The 19,455-nt window shown below is 35.6% G+C and overlaps 1 protein-coding gene across 8 annotated transcripts in view; it reads left to right on the top strand.

Moving 5' to 3' along the window:
- PTBP3 (polypyrimidine tract binding protein 3) overlaps positions 1–19,455 on the top strand; it is a 119,140-nt gene that overhangs the window by 18,880 nt on the left and 80,805 nt on the right. For 4 of the 8 annotated variants that reach the window (XM_053204796.1, XM_027034832.2, XM_027034836.2 and 1 more), the window contains one exon: positions 19,263–19,344. In XM_053204796.1, coding sequence (XP_053060771.1) covers positions 19,263–19,344 — 82 coding nt within the window. Of the gene's footprint in view, positions 1–19,262; positions 19,345–19,455 lie in introns of those variants that run through there. The other 4 variants (XM_027034833.2, XM_027034837.2, XM_053204798.1 and 1 more) reach the window with 1 other exon arrangement.

Genomic DNA, 19,455 nt, shown 5'->3' on the forward strand with positions numbered 1-19,455 from the left:
TTTTGGACAAATACTTTTTTTAATGTTTGTTTATTTTTGAGAGACAGAGACAGAGCGTGAGCAGGGGAGGGGCAGAGAGAGAGGGAGACAGAGAACCTGAAGCAGGCTCCAGGCACTGCGCTGTGAACAGAGCCTGTTTCAGGGCTCAAATGCACAATGCATGAGATCATGACTTGAGCCAAAGTCAGATGCGCAACCAACTGAGCCACCCATCGCTCCTGGACAAGTAATTTTTAACCCAGAATTCTTTTACTAAGTCAAATGATTAGTTACGAGGCTACAATTATGAGGATAGAATTTTCAGACATGCATGGACCCAGAAAGTTTGCCTTCTGTTTACCATCATTTAGGTGGTTACTTAAGGATATACTGTGGCAAAATGATAAAGTAAACTAAAGACAATGAAGACAGAAGTTGAAGAAAAAGTTGAGCCAACCCAGAAGTGTAAAAAGAAGGCTTGGGTTAACAGTTGTTCAGAAGGCCTAGAAAGCACTCTAGATTGAAGCAGGGGGAAGTAGGATTTAAGGAAGGAGATTTTTGGGAAGAAAAATGGGGACTGGATTGAATGATTGGTATCTTCACAATCCTGTGAGGAAAATAAAGGCATTTAAAAATAATCATGGAGAGCAAAACAGGAAAGAAAATCATGATCTGACTATAAGCCAAATTAGAATGCGGCATGGTGTTAAGATATTGAATGTAACAAAGAATCCATTTGATCTTGACTTTAGGAATAGTTTTTTTCAAGTGGTCCTTAGGTTGTAACATTAGACTATAAAGTAGAAAGTGAAGTGTGGTAAGCATTATGTTTCCTTGAACAGTATTTACATAGTCATGAAAATGTAAATGCTGTTTATTGATTTTTCAGCTTTGAGTCAAACTTTGGGCAGGACATGATTGGTGGAAGCCTAGAATGCTGTTGTTGCAGGGCAGAATGTAACAACTATAACAAGATGGAAGTGAAGCTGGCAGAAGGAGGGAAGGAGAGAACAGATTACTTGTGCTAACAGCTTTATCTTTCAAAGTAGAGAATCAAGAGGTTGTCAAATTGGCAAAATAAGGACTAAAACTATAAGGTTACTATTTAAGATTTAAAGGTAACTTATATAAGAATTAAAATTAATAGTATATATTTCACACATTAAGAAGGCAAGAAAAGTGGGAAGTTTAAGAGATGAATTTTTAAGTTTTCATATTAGAGGTCAGTTGGTTTATTTTTAAAGTTGGTAACTCAGAAGTAGTGGTATAACTGTATTATCTAGGGTTATGAGGATGTCCATTAGAATAACTGAGAGCTGTTTAAAGATTAGGATTAGGTTGGAGAGATTTGCTTTATCATATAAACTTGTTTGTAATACTTGTTATAGAACATGAATTTGATGAAAATAAAAGTTCATAAATAAAAGTTAAAAGAACAGAAGTAATTCAACAAAAATTAATTTAATTATGTTTACACAGAGAACTTTCATTTGCAGTGTTGTTTTAGTCTTCCCCCAAAGGTAACAGTTTTATTAGTTTTATAATTTACACTTATAGTATCTTATATGCATATAAAGGCAGATATACATATTTTTCTTCCTCCTCCAATACCAAAAGCAGAACATTTATATACATTGTTCTACACTTTGATTTTCTCACAAAAGTGTAGGGAATCTTCCTCAGAATTCCCCCCATTCTAATTTTTTAACGGCTATAAAATATTTTGTGGATATAGAAGTTAATTCATTAGGCCCTTTAATGATGGACTCATGTTATTTCCAGTATTGTGCTATAATAAACTATTCCTCATGAATAATCTTCAGATTCTTTTTCTATATTTTAGGGAGAGAGAGTATGTGAGTTGGAAGAAAGGCAGAAGGAGAGAGAGAGAATCTTAAGCAGGCTCCACACTCAGCGCTGAACCCAATATGGGGCTCAATCCCACGACCCTGGAATCATGACCTAAACTTCACGTAGAAAGTAGTGGAGTTAGGATTTGAATCCAGAGGGTATGCTTTCACAGCCTGTGCTGTTCAACGCATTTAACCCTACAGCACTGTGTCCTGTCTTTGATCTTAGTGGAGGCAGCACAGAGCCTCTGGTTTCTCCCCTTTCACATTCGTGACTAATGCCATAGTAGCAGCAATGACCATGGAAATAGAACCTGAACTAAAGAAGTGTGTCTGGGTTCCAGCCTTACCAGAGAGCTACAAGAAAAATCAAGATCTGTTTGGCCATTTGGGCTTGGCAAATGTACGGAAAATAGTTAATGTAGCAGGCCGAAGACTGCTATCCTTAGAAAGGCTGCTTGTAAGGTTGGCCCTTGGCTAGAATCCTGGTTGGTAAACAGTTCCCTACATTGATATAACTTATCCTTAAATGATAAGAGTGGCTTATTGTTCCTAGAATGTTTGTGTAAATGATATGGTTTATACTTTCTGGAATTTTTGGTACATGCTGGACAGAGGGTGTCTGTGTGACCCAGCTCCCAATAAAAGCCCTGGGCAGTGAATCTCTAATGACCTTCCCTGGTTATCACATTCCACATGTATTATCACAGTTCATTGCTGGAGGAATTAAGTATGTGTGTCTCCATTGGGAGAGGACTCTTGGAAGCTTGCTCTAGGTGTCCTCCAGATTTTGCCCCATACGCCTTTCTCTTTTGTCTACTTTGTTTGGTATCCTTATAATAAGTCTTAGCTGTGAACACAACTTTCTGCCAAGTCCTGTGAGTCCTTTTAGAGAATTATTGAACCTGGAGTTGGTCTTGAGGCTAATTTTAGACTTCAACATTACAATGTATGTTGTGATTTGGGCAATAGGGGTATGTGTATATATGTGAAGGTGGAGGTTGGAGGATCATAGAGAATGAATGAATGTATATGGAATTTGAGAGCTTTATATCTTTGGGAGGTTAGCAGCAACAATAGTTGAGACTAACACCAGAGAGTTTCCTTCTTCACATGCAGAGGGAATACTGGCAGATTAACAGTGGTTTGTGCTCAGTCACTATTGCAGACAGGAACTTCATTCAGTAGCTGTATTGCTAGTGATGACATTTAGAGCAATAGCATCAACAATGAAGGAATAGTAGAAGCTGCAGAGAATCAACCTTTTAGACTAAGCTAGCAGTCCTCAGATTTTAGGATTTGTCATTTAAGAGAGGACTCCTGCCTAAGAAAATGAGACTTTTCTTGAGAAGTTGCATGACAGTTTTGGGTGACAGAAGAAAGAGCCAAATCCATAATCATAGATTTTAACATCTCTCTCAATTGATAGAATAAGTAGACAGACATCAGCATTCTCCCCCCGCCCCAGACATCAGCTTTCTAAGTACTGCTTTTGCCCCTCTCCTCCAGATTAAAAAAAAAAAAAAATGCATTTAATCCCTATCTTGCTAGGTATCAGTATACAAGAAGTCCTTTATAAAAAGGAACTTTGCATATTTATTATAACATTAGACCAGTTTTACAGAACAGGATACCAAACCTGTGATGTTACTGTAATCTAATACCTTAGATCAAACAGGTGGTAAGTGACAGATTCAAATAAAGGTTTGTTGGCAAAGCATATGATCTGAACACCATCCTAAGTCCATATAATTTGGCTATTACACAGTTCAGAGGTGCTTGCAGATCACTAAATAATGCAAAAATAAATTTTATTTTTTTAAGAAATTTTAAATGTTTTGTTAACATTTTTGAGATGATAATATGGTAATGGTCTATAGTAGAACTGGCCAAAAATCCTCATGAAATGTTTTTAATTGAAAGATCCAGTTACAGAGCTTGAGACACATATTGGCAAAATTTTAAGAGTTGATTATTTTTCAAAATGAAAATAACTCCTTTCTCTCTGATTAATTAATATTTAAACATGACAGAAAAGCCAGATATGATAATCCCTGCTGACATTTAGGTAAACTTGCTCTTAGACTTTTACATACAGGCTCATGGTACATATGTATTTATTATTTATTTTTACAAAAATAGAAAATATGTATTATAACTAATGAACAGTGTTATATTAAGTGATATGCAGATTGATAAGTATTATTTCATCATTTTATTTATTTAAAACAATTTTTTTTTAGTGTTTGTTTATTTTTAAGAGAGCCCAAGTCAGGGAGGTGCAGAGAGAAGGGGACAGAGGATCCAAAGAGGGCTCTGTGCTGACAGTAGTGAGCCTGATGTGGGGCTTGAACTCATGAACTGCAAGATCATGACCTGAGCCAAAGTCAGAGGTTCAACAAACTGAGCCACCCAAGAGCCACGTTTCATCATTTTAATAACCACCTAATATTTCATTGCATGGATATATTGTAACTCATTTAACTGATCTCTTATTATGAACATAGTGATGAGTTAATGTTTTTGGCAGTTCAGTGTAGCAATTAAAAGCATGAACTCTGAAATTGCCCTACATGGGTTTGAATATTTTTTTTTTAAATTTGTTTTAATGTTTATGAGAGAGAGAGAGACAGACAGACAGAGCATGAGTGGGGGAGGGGCAGAGAGCGAGGGAGACCCAGAGTCTGAAGCAAGCTCCAGGCACAGAGTCCAACATGGGCCTCAGACTCACAAATCACGAGATCACGACCTGAGCTGTAGTCAACACTTTCGACTGAGCCACCCAGGCACCCTGGTTTGAATCCTTATTTGCACTTTATTTGTACTCTTTATTTGTAGTATGATTTGTCTGAGTTACATAACTCATTTGTGCCTTAGTTTCTTCATTCCCAGAATGGTGTTATCTTTCCACCTCTGTTCTGAGAAACCTAAGAAATTGTTAGGTTTTGTTTACAAATGTATGAGGAGAGGAAAGTTGTAATGATTGGGTTAATAAAAAAACTTGCAAGTGTATATATATTTCAGAAAATAGGTGTCAATATGAGTATTACTACTGCTAGGACAATAAATAATATTAAGTATGACAACTAGCCAAAACCCAGACCTTTGTTATTTTTATGACTCCTTTGTTAGAAATAGCATTTGTAAACAGTTTCATGACCAGAGTTGTGTCTTTTTCAGCGGCTATGATGGAAGAGAGAACATTTTTTCCTTGCCTTGCTGAGATTTCTTTTACATGTGTTTATAAAGGCTTGTGGTTTTTTAAAAAAAAAGAGGTTAGAGTGGGAGAGAGCCAAAGCATAAGAGACTGTTAAAAACTGAGAACAAACTGAGGGTTGATGGGGGGTGGGAGGGAGGGGAGGGTGGGTGATGGGTATTGAGGAGGGCACCTTTTGGGATGAGCACTGGGTGTTGTATGGAAACCAATTTGACAATAAATTTCATATATTAAAAAAAAATAAAGGCTTGTGGTTTCAAAGTTATGCAGTAATATTTCATTAATTATCACCTTGAGGGAAAAAAAGTAATTGAAAGAGGCTCAAAAGTTAAAATGCAGAAAGGAAAAGGGTAGAACTACTATTTTTAATCAATTATATATGACATAATATTTTGAACCAGTTGGTCACCATAATAATATTGAATGATTAGAATTTTGTGAGGATTTGATATTTCATTGATTCTCAGGCACAGTTTTTTTATTAACATTTCTGACATCAGGGTGCATCCATAAGTTGATAGCGTATTAGTTGATAGTGACAATTTTTAATTGGCAGTACTTTTTCTTTTAAGGTGTTAGATAAAGTTTTGGGTCTTAAAATTAAAGGCTTCTTAGATTACATGAAATATGTATGCTAGAGCGCATAGAACACTACGTGGTGTGTACTATGTAATCAGTAAGTATCCTTGTTTTTATTTTGCTCTTGTTAAGGATGATTACATGCAGCTGGTCTCCAATTATGATGGTTTGACTTAAGATTTTTCAACTTTATGATGACATGAAAGCAATATGCATTCTGTAGAAACCATACTTTGAAGTTTGAACTTTTCTTGGGCTAGTGATAAGCAGTGCGAAACTCTTAAGATGCCTTGCAGCTGCTGAAGCAAAGAGCTGCAGCTCCCCGTTAGCCGTGCAATCACAAGGTTAAATAGTTGATACAGTTAAAACCATTCTGTACTCATTCATACAGGCATTCTCTTTTTCACTTTCAGTATAGTATTCAATAAATTACATGAATTATTCAACTCTTTATTATAAAATAGACTTTGTGTTAGATGATTTTGCCCCACTGTTGGCTGTGTAAAGTGTTCTTGCCCCACTGTAGGCTATGTAATTGTTCTGAGCGTGTTGAAGGTAAGCGAGGCGAGGCTAGGATGTTCAGTAGGTTGGGTGTATTAAATGCATTTTTGACTCAGGTTATCTTTATGATGGATTTATCAGGACGTAACCTCATTCATAAGTTGAGGAAGGTCTATATACATATCTTTGTATATGGTTGTAATGTAAAATAAGGTCTAGATGTGGAATAAATAGATCAAAAGGTTGGCATAACATACTAGAGGAGAAATTTGTTTATTATACTCTAGAGGAACAGATATGTAGGATGAAAAATAAGCCAGGCCTAGATTGTTTTTAAATTTTTATTTATTTTAGAGAGAGAGAGAGTATGAGCAGGGGAGGGACAGAGATAGAGAGGGAGAGAGGGAATCCCAAGCAGGCACCAGGCTCAGCAACCATGAGACGGTGATGTGACGCTCAACTGACTGAGCCACTCACATGCCCTTAAACCAAGCCTAGATTTTAATTGTACCATTTACCCTCTAACGTATGTTAAATAACATAACCTGATTTTTATAGTTTCTTTGAAGGATGAGAATTAGAGAATATGAATATAATCTTAAAAATGTCTGTAGACTAACCACAGGGCAAGGATATTTTACAGTGTTAGCTATTTGGGACGACCAGGACTTTTCTACTTCTTTTTTTCTCTTCCCTTCTGCATTTAATTCATTAGCAAATCTTTCCAAATATATTCACACTCCAGCCATTCTCCGCAGTAACTGGTGCTCTTTTGGCCCCTTATCTGGATTGTCATTATAGTTTCCTAACTAGAGAAGCTAGAGTTTCTGCTTCCCTCTTTGTGTTATTACAGACTGTTCTCAACACAGTAGCCAGAGTGATCTTGTAAGAAGTAAATCAGATCATATTATTCCTGTGTTCAAAAGTCTGTGTCCTTCATTTCACACAATAACATTTTTTAGAATTGCCTTCAAGGCCACACATATTATGACACACCCTCCTAATCTCTATTTGTTTTCCCTTTGCTCACTTTGTTGCAGTAACAGTTGCTTCCTCAGAGTTTTCTAGAACATGCAAAGCATTCTAGTCAGTTTCCTCTGCCTATAACATTCTTCCTTCAGATAACTACATAGCTTACTCCTTACCTCCTTTAACATTTTGCTTAAATGTCACTTTATCTTGTCTTTCCTTGACTGCCTATTTAAAATTGTAATCCTCTTCATCTCTGGCTGCTCCTTATCCTACATTTTAAAAACCACTTATGACACTAAAACATATTACATAGTTTAATATTTTTGACTATCTGTTTCCTTCTGCAGGATTGTAAACTCCATGCATAAAGGGCAGGGTTTTTTCTTTGTCTTGAACATTGCTATAGCTTTATGTTTGTAGAATTTGCCCCATCGTTGTCTTTTTTACTCTCACTGTCCTGAAATCTCAATAGCGGTAGACTTGGAAAGGAAAATAGCACAAGAGAACAGTTTGGCAACTGTTTTTTGGGGGGTGGTAATTGTTTTTTAAGAATAATGTTGGCTCAGTTGGCTAAACGTCTGACTTCGACTCAGGTCATGATCTCACAGTTGATTCATGAGTTCAAGCCCTGCGTCGGGCTCTGCCTTGACAGCTCTGAGCCTGGAGCCTGCTTTGGATTCTCTTGAGCTAGCTTACGTGCACGTTCTCTCTCTCTCTCTCTCTCTCTCTCTCTCTCTCTCTCTCTCTCTCTCTCTCTCTCTCTCTCTCTCTCTCCCTCCCTCCCTCCCTCCCCCTCCCTGCCCCTATTCTGCTTATGCTCTCTTATGCTCTCTCTCTCTCTCTCTCTTCCTCTCTCTCAAAAATAAATAAATAAACATTAACCAAAAAAATATGTTTAGGTATAGTCACACATTTAGTAGATGATGAGTGTTAATGGGGCCACAGTGTTTGGGAATATGATCTCCAAGTCATTTGCAAAGGTAGAGTTACCAATAATAGCTAGTGCCTTTGGGTTTTGGATGTGCTTTGAATAACAGGAAGCTGTGAAATGGCGAATGTTAACAAAAGGCTGAATTAGGAAAAAAATACTTGAAGTTACATACTGCCTCACAGTTAATCTGAAAGCCTCACTGAATATTGTTTGTTCTCTTCTCTGTGTAGTTTTTATTCATTTTTAAATTCCTTTTTAGACAAGAAAGTTTTGAACATAGGTGCCATGTAAAATGTTATAGTAGGTTCTGTGGAGGAAGATATAAAGGTGAGTAATCAGGAGATCATAGTCAACAAGTGTATATACTATGGTGAGACTTTACATAATATCACTTTTATTCCTGTTTATGGAAAAATGTATCCACAGGATTAACATGTGTTTCTGTTCTGGGAAGTGTTCATAGAGCCTCACTAAGACTGTCTGTTAGAAATTTAAAAGGGGGGGCTAGCTTGGCTTCATGGTACGACTTGGATATTAATTTCAGTATTTAAGATTCTTTTGTTTAAAAAAGTACTAGGATCATAGACAATTCTGAGATAATTTTGATAGCCATTTTTTTTTTTTATGGTCATAGCATCTTGATAGGCTAAAACAAATATCTTATTCTTGAATTACGTGTGCATTTTTGATATGATCTGAAGATTAACTGTGAGTTAATGGTTTATTTTTCAGAATCTTCCTTACATGTTACTTTAGTGGCTGTTTCTCAGTTGTGTGGATTGCTTTCTATCATAATAATACTGCTCTAATGCTAAATAAAACCACTCTCCATCAAATTTGTTAATGGAACACTTTATTTGTGCTGCTAATTACAGTATTGTTTTGCTTTGTTGGTCCTGTATATTTCATTATTCTTCAATAGGAGAGAACTTCAGTAATTGGTACCAGAGGCAGTGAAGCTGATTGGTGTGTTGACTTAGCCAGAGAGCTAACAAGTCCAGAAAGCAACTGCTGCACTTAACGTAAATTTACTGTGTGTTTCTAAGGAGACGGTTGAGCCAGTGTTTTCATGCAGCCCACCTTCTGTGATGTCTTCATTTGGCTTGTTAAAGCCTTTTGTGTAATGTTAATTTGTTTCTCTGTGGTACAGGGGTCTTCATTCTGCTCATCTTCCACCCATCTCTTAAACCATCCTCTCTCATAGCAGTCATCCCTTGTGAGAGATCCTCAATTTGCCTAGTCTGCATCGCTCTTCCCTTACTTTAATGGAAAATTGCTTTTCAGACACATAGGATATGAATATTAAGTATAATTTTCAGAAATTTGTTTTGTACTGAAGTAATCTGTAATTATAGATGGTGATGTGTTTTCAGGAGAAAGAATTTATGTCTAGGAAAGAAAAGTTGGTTTTTAAAAGAAGGGAATGTTTAATACAGAACTAACTGTGTTTTTCTCCTCTTTTACAGAGCTTTACAAAGTAATATGGCTTTTGGGATTTGAGCTTTATAATATTAATAACCTTTGTTTTCTATAATTTGAAAATGAATTCTTGGGGAAAAGCTTAGCCAGTAAATTTTGATTATCAGAATACTTTTCTTGTGACTGAATTTTCAAATGTAAGCCTTTTTGTTCTCTTTGTCTTGTGTTTATCAGACCCCTATTAGGGTCAGAAAGTTACCATTTTTTTAAAAGTATCGTAACTATTTGAGAGATGTGTGGTTTATTTTATATGATAGTCAACCCTTTTTCTGATGTAAAACAGGATTTTCAGGTATGAAATTTTAGTATCAAATATTTTTTCTTGTGTGATAAAGTATAAAAATAAAAATAGTCATGGGGCTTCTGCGTGGCTCAGTTGGTTAAGCACCCAGCTATTGATCTTGGCTTGGGGTCTTGATCTCACAGTTTGTGGGTTTGAGCTCTGCATGGGGCTCTGTGCTGTCTGCTGCTTGGGATTTTCTCCCTCTCCCTCTTCCTCTCTTCCCCCCCACCCTTTCAAAAATAAAGAAAAAGAAAAATACATTAAAAAAATAAAACCAGTCATTCCAATACTTCACTCAATACTATAGTGTTTGCTTTACTTATAAGTTGCTCCTGTTATTCTTGAAAGATCTTGTAGAATTTTTAGACTTAAATATAATTTATTTATTTATTTTAATGTTTTTATTTTTGAGAGAGAGAGACAGAGACAGAGAGCCATCGAGTGCGTGTAGGGCAGGGGCAGAGAGAGAGAGGGAGACACAGAATCTGAAGTGGGCTCCAGGCCCAGAGCAGTCAGCGCAGAGCTTTGATGCAGGGCTCGAGCACACAAATTGCAAGATCATGATGTGAGCTGAAGTTGGGCACTTAACTGACTAAGCCACCCAGGTGCCCCTTATATGTGTTTATTTTGAAGACTCTGCAGTGTTCATCATTTTTTTATTATGGCAGTTTATATTTTGTGTGGAAACATAGAGTGTGATAGTTAAGATGTTACATTAATTTATTTAAGGTGTCATATAAATTTAACTTAATTATTCTGGTTTTTCTATACTTGAATATTTAATCACATTTTTAGGTTAAATTTTTCTTTTATAGTTAGAAGTCCAAATGGTAATTCAGAGGTTAAGAATACAGTTTTTAAAAATCTGTTAAATAAATACTTTTATTATATTTGATTGATTCATCATTTAACCTTGAGAGGAATTAGGCCAACTGCAAAGTTAGGGGACATAGTCCACAGAAGACTACCCTCACTTACAACACCAACTGTAAGTTCTGGGGGTTTCCCAAACCAATGCTGAGGTCCCATAATTTGCTAAAAGGATTTATGGAACTCACTGAAAGCTGTTATACTCATGGTTAGTGGTTATTACAGGGAAGGGGTATAGATTTAAGTCGGCCAAGGGAAGAAACACATACGGCAGAGTCTGGGGAAGTACCAAACACAGAGAGCATCCTTTGTCCTCTCTCTGTGGCATCAGGACACATTACTTGCCCATCATCAGTGTGTGGTAGTACTTATGGAGTATTGTCAAACAGGGAAGTTCACTTGTGCTTTAGTGATTAACTATATTTTTTTTATTGAGAAGCTCCTTTGTGTAGGCATAATTGATTGCCCTTGAGGCAGATCTCAGTCTTTAGGCATGAGCAAAAGCCCATATTTACCCTAAATTACATCGTTGATTTTTTTGATGTGGTCAGTCCCTTGTCAGTGACCTAAAGCCCTCAAGTTAAAAAAAAAAAAAAAAAGATACTTCTTTCAAGCGTGACCTTCCAGGACTTTAGAGATACTTCCCAGAAGGAGAGGGCAAAAGCCAGACCTCTAATTGGCGAAGTTAAATTCTTTCCTACACAAATTGTGAGCCAGACTCTGAGTAATACTAAAATGTTGTGGGGAAAAAAATAAAATGAGGTGGTCATGTGCTAATTCTAACAATATTTGAAAGACCCCTATAGAAATAAAAATGCTTCTTCCTAGTCACGTGTAGTGTAGTAGTAACTTTAAGTTACTCTACATTGTTGAGTGGAAACTTGAGATTTCTTGCAGTCTTACTTTATGCTCACAAAGGACGAACTGTTTATTTCATTTCTGAATATTCATTTTGAATAGAATACAAAGACTGCAACAGTGTGGCAAAAGCTTATCAGTTATAAAAGGATTACAGACAGGGGCATGGATTCATATTATAATGTTGCAGAATGTACTTAAGATAAAATGAATTATAAAAATAAAAAATCAGGCTGTTTAACATCTACAGATTTATCCTGAGATAATTGAATAAGTATGCAAAGATGCTTAAATAAGGATGGTTATAGTGAAAATTTTTACTTTTTTCTCTTAACAGATCTTACCAGTGTTCTGAAGGAAAAGTCCTAATGCCCAGGCAGATACATGCTTTATTCTTTCTCATCCTCAGAGGTTAATCATAAAATGGGACTTTGTTAGCTCTCGTATGCAATCCTATACAAAGAATGTTTCAATTTTATTTTAGAAATGGATATATATTTTAAGAGTTTGTTACATAAAATGTGAAAAGTATTGCTTCAGTTTTTAAGCATGTTTTATCAAAGCCAAATCTTTCGTTAATTTTTTGCTGTTAGGATGGGGAGGTGACGTTTCTTTTTAAAACTTTAGAAAGTTTTCTTTATTGAAAGAATGTTACCTTTCACCTTTAGGAGATTGTTATCTAGTACTAATTACATTGAATACAAGTAACTACTGACATGTATAGCTTTTGAAAAGGACTGAGTAATTAATCATTAGTGTTTATCTGCTAGTGTTTAGTGATACCTTATGTATTAGAAACATTAATCCTCAGAGGATGGTGATGATGGGTAGCATTATTATCCTCATTTTACAGATGAGTAAACAGCCTTAGATTAAATAACGTGTAGTATCATACAAAGGTAAATTTAAGATTGTGGAGTCTGTTCGAACCTAGATCTGGTCTACTCTAGAAGACTATTTTATTTTAGTCTTTTAAACCACTTCACTCTTATATTTCTGTGTTTATTAAAACATCTGTTTGTAGTGGTCCTCAGGTGGGTACACATTAGAGCTTTGGAAATATACAGGTTCCGCCTTAGCCTAGACCTATTGGTTAAGAATCTTTGGGGTAGGACCTGACATCTGGTGTTGATTTTAAACTGATTATATGGGATTCTCTCTTTCTCTCCCTTTGCCCCTCTCCCCCTATTTGAGCACATGCTCTTTCTCTCAAATAAAAACAATTTTTTTTAACTGGTTATATGATTGTAATGTATAACCAAGGCAGAGAGTCATTACATATAATATACCTGACACTGTCCTATAGACTGTGGGGAAATACAATCAAGTGTAAGACACAATAATAGACTGAAAGTGGCTGAAAAAAAAAAAACTTTGCATACATATTTGACAAAATGTGTGATATTGATAGCTATACATATAGGAAGAATACATTATGCAAGTGTACTAACATCCTAAAACATATGTACATTTTAATCCCGCAAGGCAATCAAAATTAAGTTCAGCCTCTTCATTTTGGGGAAAGGAAAATTTTCAAGGATGTGATAGTATTTACTTGTGATCATTATGTAGGAATGGATATGTAGTGAAGGGATAGTGTTTGAGGTGGGAGAATAGCATAACGAGGCAAGAATAAAGATAGTGTGTCTGGGGCAAATTACAAGACAGGAGTGTTACTGTGTGTAGGAGGAGGTCTGGGTTAGAAAGAGCTTTTAATGGCCATATAGTAAGTTTAGAATTGATTCAGTAAGCAACAGGGAATAATTTCATGTTAATGGTTGATTGGTGATTTACTTGTTAGGAAACCAGGTAACAGTTTATTGAATAAGATGGAAATAGAACTATGAGTAACTCAGTTCTCCCCAAATTGAAACTGAAATAGCTTGTGTGCATTAAGAAGACTGCAGGGAAGTTTTTGGATTCTTAGCTGTCAAACATTGTGTGGGGCCTTTGTTAACAGTCTGACACTTTCGCCAGTTGCATTTAAGTAATCTCATGTGCGTGCAAGGGAGGGCTTTCCTGAAAATTTTTTCTGTGTGGCTTTTGGATACTTAAAGTCCAGATTAAGAGTTGGTTCTTTGCAGTAGGTAACTTCTTTGGATGGTGGAAAGGTGTGTTTTGCACTTTTGGCTCTCCTCTTTGTAATGTCTGACTTTCACGACAATGCTTTATTCTTTTTTTTCATCAATCTATCTTTTAAATCGTTTGGTAGAATTCTTACTTGCCTCTCCTTTGAGCTGTTATACCCCTTTGCATTTTATTTAGGAGGGGCTATTTTCTTAATTTTTTATTTTATTTTACAAAGTTCTTATTTGCTCATAATTTAAAGTTGTATACTTTTTCTGGTGTATGTTGTCTGGCTTTTGAGTCTTCCCTTCCTTTACCTTATGCACAGATTCCCATAAGGAACTCATAGGATTGTTTTTCTTTGAATGTTGCCTGTCTTTGAAGGGATGCCTTCTGGATCACCATTGTATGGAACAGTAGTGTGAGGCATGAGCTCTGACAGTGAGCTGTAGTAATTGACAGCTTGACCAGTCTTGTCTTATCCCTTCTTGAGGATTGATCGAGCACAGGTGTTGGTGATGACTATTTTAAGCCAGCAAAAAGTCTCAAGTCAAGTAGGAATCCTCTGGCTTAGAATGATACATCTGTTTTGTTCTGTTTTGTTTTGTTTTTATTTTTTATTTCAAAAAAATTTTTTAATGTTTTATTTATTTTTGAGATAGACAGAGTGTGAGTGGAGGAGGGGCAGAGAGAGGGAGACACAGAATATGAAGCAGGCTCCAGTCTCTGAGCTGTCAGCACAGAGCCCGATGTGGGGCTCAAACTCACAAATCGAGAGATCATGACCTGAGCCAAAGTCAGACACTCAACCGACTGAGCCACGCAGGCGCCCCTGTTTTGTTTTTTGTCTTAACTTTTTATTTGGGAAAAATTTCAAGATTCACAACAAATTGTAGAGATATTGTGGAGGGGTCCTGTGTACCCTCCCAGGTTCCTCCAATGGTTACATTTTAATTACAGCACACTATCAAAACAAAGACATTGATAAAGTGCCTGTTTATAATTGTTTCATTTTGTTGCATGTGTGGATTCATGTAACTATTACAGTCAAGATACAGAACTAATCTATCACCACAAAGATCTCCCTTCTGGCATCCTTTAATTACCCACTACCTCCTCCCAACCATCTCTGCTCCCTCACAACTGTTGGTCTCTTTTCCATCTCTATAATTCTGTCATTTTGAGAATGTTGTATGAATAAAATCGTAGAACATGTGAATTTTTGTTTTGAGAATGTGATCTTTTGAGATTGCTGTGTATGTTTCATTTTAAAGAAACCACCAAACAGTCCAGAGTGGCTGTACCGTTCCTATCTTCAGTGTATATGAGAGATCCACTTTCTTCCACATCCTCACCTGCATTTGATATGTCACCTTTCCTTATTCTAATTGTTCTGGTAGGTGTGTGGTGATGTCTTAGTCTTACATTTTATTTGAAGTGCTCTCTGTGGTTTTAAAATTTGCATTTCTCGGGCAACCTGCGTGGCTCAGTCGGTTGAGCGTCTGACTCCTGATTTTGGCTCAGGTCATGATCCCAGGGTCATGGGATTGAGCCCTACTTCAAGCTCTGTGCTGAGTGTTGGAGCCTTTAAGATTCTCTCTCTCCCTGTCCCCCGCTTGCACGCTTTCCCTAAAAACAAAGTGCAAATACTGCACTTATTTTTTTTAATTTTCCATTTCCTTAATGTCTAATGATGTTGATATTTGATATTTTCATGTGTTTATAGGCCATTTGTATATCTTTGGAGAAATGTCTTTTCAAATGCTTTTTGCCTGTTTATTATTATTATTATTATTATTATTGGGTTGTCTTTATTTAGTTTTTGCAAATATTTTCTCCCATTCTCTGGCTTGGTTTTTCATTCCTTTTCTTTTTAATGGTGTCTTTGAAGAATGAAAGTACTTTTTATTTAAATTGCAGTTAACATAGCCTAATATTAGTTTCAGGTGTATAGTATAATGATCAGCATTGCCATACAGCACCCGTGCTCATCACAGGTGCACTCCTTAATCCCCGTCACCTGTTCAGCACATCCCCCTTCCACCCACCTTCTTCCTGGTAATCATCCATTTGTTCTCTATAGTTAAGAGTCTGTTTCTTGGTTTGCCTCTCTCTCTTTTTTTCCCCCCTTTGGTCATGTGTTTTGTTTCTTAAGTTCCACACATGAGTGAAATCATATGGTATTTATCTTTGGCTGACTTATTTCGCTTAGCATAATACTCTGGCTCCACCTGTGTCATGGCAAATGGCAAGATTTCATTCTTTTTTATGGCCAAATAATATTCCATTGTATATATATGCTGCAACATCTTTATCGATTCATTAGTTGATGGACACTTGGGCTGTTTCCATAATTTGGCTATTGTAGGTAATGCTACTATAAACATTGAGGTGCATGTATCCCTTTGAATTAGTATTTTTGTATTCTTTGGTAAATACCTAGTAATGCAATTGGTGGATTGTAGGGTAGTTCTATTTTTAAGTTTTTGAGGAACCTCCATACTCTGTTCCATGTTCACTGCACCAGTTCGCATTCCCACCAACAGTGCAAGAGGGGTCTCCTTTTTCCACATCCTTGCCAACACCTGTTATTTCTCGAGTTGTTGATTTTAGCCATTCTTACAGGTGTGAGGTGATATCTCATTGTAGTTTTGATTTGCATTTCCCTCAGATAAGTAATGTTGAACATGTTTGCATGTGTCGGTTGGCCATCTGTATGTCTTCTTTGGAAAAGTGTCTTCGTATCTTCTGCCCATGTTTTAATTGGATTATTCATTTTGGGGGTGTTGAGTTGCATCAGTTCTTTATATATTTTGGATACTAACCCTTTATTGTGTATGTCGTTTGCAAATATCCTCCCATTCCATTGGTTGCCTTTTAGTTTTGTTGATTGTTTCCTTTGCTGTGCAGAAGCTTTTTATTTTGTTGAAGTCTCAGTAATATATTTTTGCTTTTATCTCCCTTGCCACAGGAGAAATATCTAGAAGAAGTTGCTATGGCTGATGTCAAAGAAGTTAGGATTTTTATGGTTTCAGGTCTCATACTTAGGTCTTAAATCCATTTTGACTTTATTTTTATATATAAGTGTAAGAAAGTGGTCCAGTTTCATTCTTTTGCATGTTGCTGTCCAATGTGTAATTTTGTTTTCACCATATTCTTGAACTCCATATAAATGCATTAGTATGATACAGTATATATTCTTTTGTGAATGACTTCTTATGCTTGTGAGATTTATCTATGTTAGTGTATGGGGCAATAATTCATTCTCAGTGGCATAAATCATCGAGTGCATTTACAACAATCTATCCATACTAGAGTTGATAACGTAGCTGTTTCCAGTTTGATGAGTAGAAACAGTGCTGATGAGAACATTCTCATGTGTTTAGGTGCACATAAGCATGAACTGTCTTGAGTGTATTCATAGGAATAGAATACATAAGGTTTGTAGGATAGTCATATATTCAACATTAGTATATTGGGTCAGTTTTCCAAAGTTGTGCCAACTTGCACTCCCACTAGCAATATACTAGTTCTGATGTTCCACATTGTTATCAACTCTTGATATTGTCAGTCTTTTTTAATATCTAGTATTTTATTATGGTTTTAACTTACATTTCCCTGATGACCAGTGAGGTTAAGCATCTTTTCATATGTCTATTGGATATGGTTTTAGTCATTTAGATATAGCTTAGACATAACATTTGTTTCTCATTCACTTATAGTGGTTGGTGGCTGTTCTGAAGCTGTATGTGTTCTTTTTCTGGGAATCAGGTTGAAAGAACAGCCCGTATTTAAGGGGGAAAGAGGAAAAAATTAGCAGAAACTAGTAATATCTTTTGAAGCTTCTGCTTGGATTTAGTATGGGTCATGTCTATTCATATTCCATAGGCCAGAGCATATTGTAAAACTGTGCTCAGTGTCAGTGGGTGAGGGAAGTATTCTCCCACAGGAGACATGGCAAGTTATGTCACCATGGATGGGGGTGAAAAATTCTTTCACAGGAAAAAGGGAAGGCACAAATACTCTGGAACACAAGTAAAGTCTACCACTTTGTTAGGTGCCTATGGAACTCTTTTGTTGTTTTCTTTTATTTGGACTTTCTTAGTGATTGCTAGTGAGGATTTTTTTTCTCCTTTTTTCTCTTTCTTAGTAAGTTCTGGATATAAAATTTGTTGGTTATGTGTATTGCAGATATTTTCTCCCACTCTGTTACTTGCCTTTTAATAACCCTAATGTCTCTTATTAAATAAAATTCTTAAAAAAAAACCCAAAAACCTGACATACAGCATTAGTTTCAGATGTACAACATAATAATTTGACATTGTGTATATTGTAAATAAAATTAATTTCAATGTCAAGTTTATCAGTATTTTTCCTTCATAATTGTGCTTTTGTTTCTTGTTTAAGAAATCTTTCTCTACTCCAGAATTATGAAAATACTCTTTCTGTTATCTTTCTGGAAGTTGAGATTTTCCTTTTTATTTCTTCTTATGTGCTTATTTAATTTCTTCTTGTCCCAAGCTGTCTGTATAAACTCGTCAAGAACGAAAGGGAATAATTTCCAGATGTTTAATACAAGAATTGTTTAAGTAATTGTATTTCTGTTATGCAAACACATCAATGCTTTGCCTTTCTTTAGCAAAGGCTGAAGTTGTTTCCTACAGTGGTACTCAACACCTAAACATTAAACATATTTTGGAGCGTAATTACTATTCTGATATTTGTAGGATAGTTTAAGGATTAAGTTTTATCATCCAGTAGACCAAAAATATTTGATCTTCAAAATTGACCAGGTTAAACAAACAGTAACATTGGAAATTGGTTGATTTTAACTTTGTACATGGCATTTATTGTCCATTGTAAATGTAAACTTTTAAATCTTGGTAATAGATCTTACAGTTAAAATGAGAAGGCTTGTCTGACTTGTCTTTTCGCATTGACAGTTCAGCTTGCAATTGGTCAAAACTCTCATCAGCAGAAAAGGGTAAATTATTTAAACAGTAGTTGTTTAAGAATTAGTACACATTAAAGATCATTCTGAAGATTAATGGGTAAAAAAATCACCAATTATAAAGGGTATCAGCTATCACCAAATATAGAAGTAAATTGCATCTTTGTGTTCAACTTTAAAAAACACATAGGAAAAAATACATGAATAAAAAATGAAAAATAAAATATGTAGGTATCAAGTCAGGATTCTTAACAGGTGCTACACAAATTATTTCCACATGAATACTTAAGAATATACTAAAAAAAACAACCTATTTTAAAATACTAAGTATATTTAAAATATACCAAATATACCTTAAAATAAATTACAGAAAAAATTTCAGGATGCAACCCCTAAGTATGGTTTTTGGTACTTCAAATGAAACATCTGAAGATTGGGTTTGTTCAAAAAGGGATGAAGGATTATGTCCCCAATTATATGATAGCAGGTTGGCTTTTTTTTTTTTTTTTGGTATATATAACTAACAACCATGTGGATATGCAGTAATTTTTTTTTCTGTGAAATTCACTTCTCCAACCTTTAAGTTTTGTGATTCTTGAGGATTTCCCTTTAAAGGCCTTGATATTCAAACAGAAGTAATAATATTAACTTTTAATATTTTTAGTAGTAAATGTGGACCATTATCCAAGACTTGTTTTATTAACAATATTGCCCTTGCTTTTCAGCGGGGATCTGATGAGCTTCTTTCTTCTGATGACATTGACGGACCCTTTACCATGAACAATTCTACTTCTACAGGTGTGTATGGTGAGTTTTCGTTTTTTCAGAATCTAGAATGTTTTCTTTCCATGAATTTCAAAAAATTTTTTTCTTCGTTTGCTCATCTAAACATTTATTGAAATGCCATTATTTATAACA

The sequence above is a fragment of the Acinonyx jubatus genome, chromosome D4, assembly GCF_027475565.1.
Source record: "Acinonyx jubatus isolate Ajub_Pintada_27869175 chromosome D4, VMU_Ajub_asm_v1.0, whole genome shotgun sequence".
NCBI lineage: Eukaryota > Metazoa > Chordata > Mammalia > Carnivora > Felidae > Acinonyx > Acinonyx jubatus.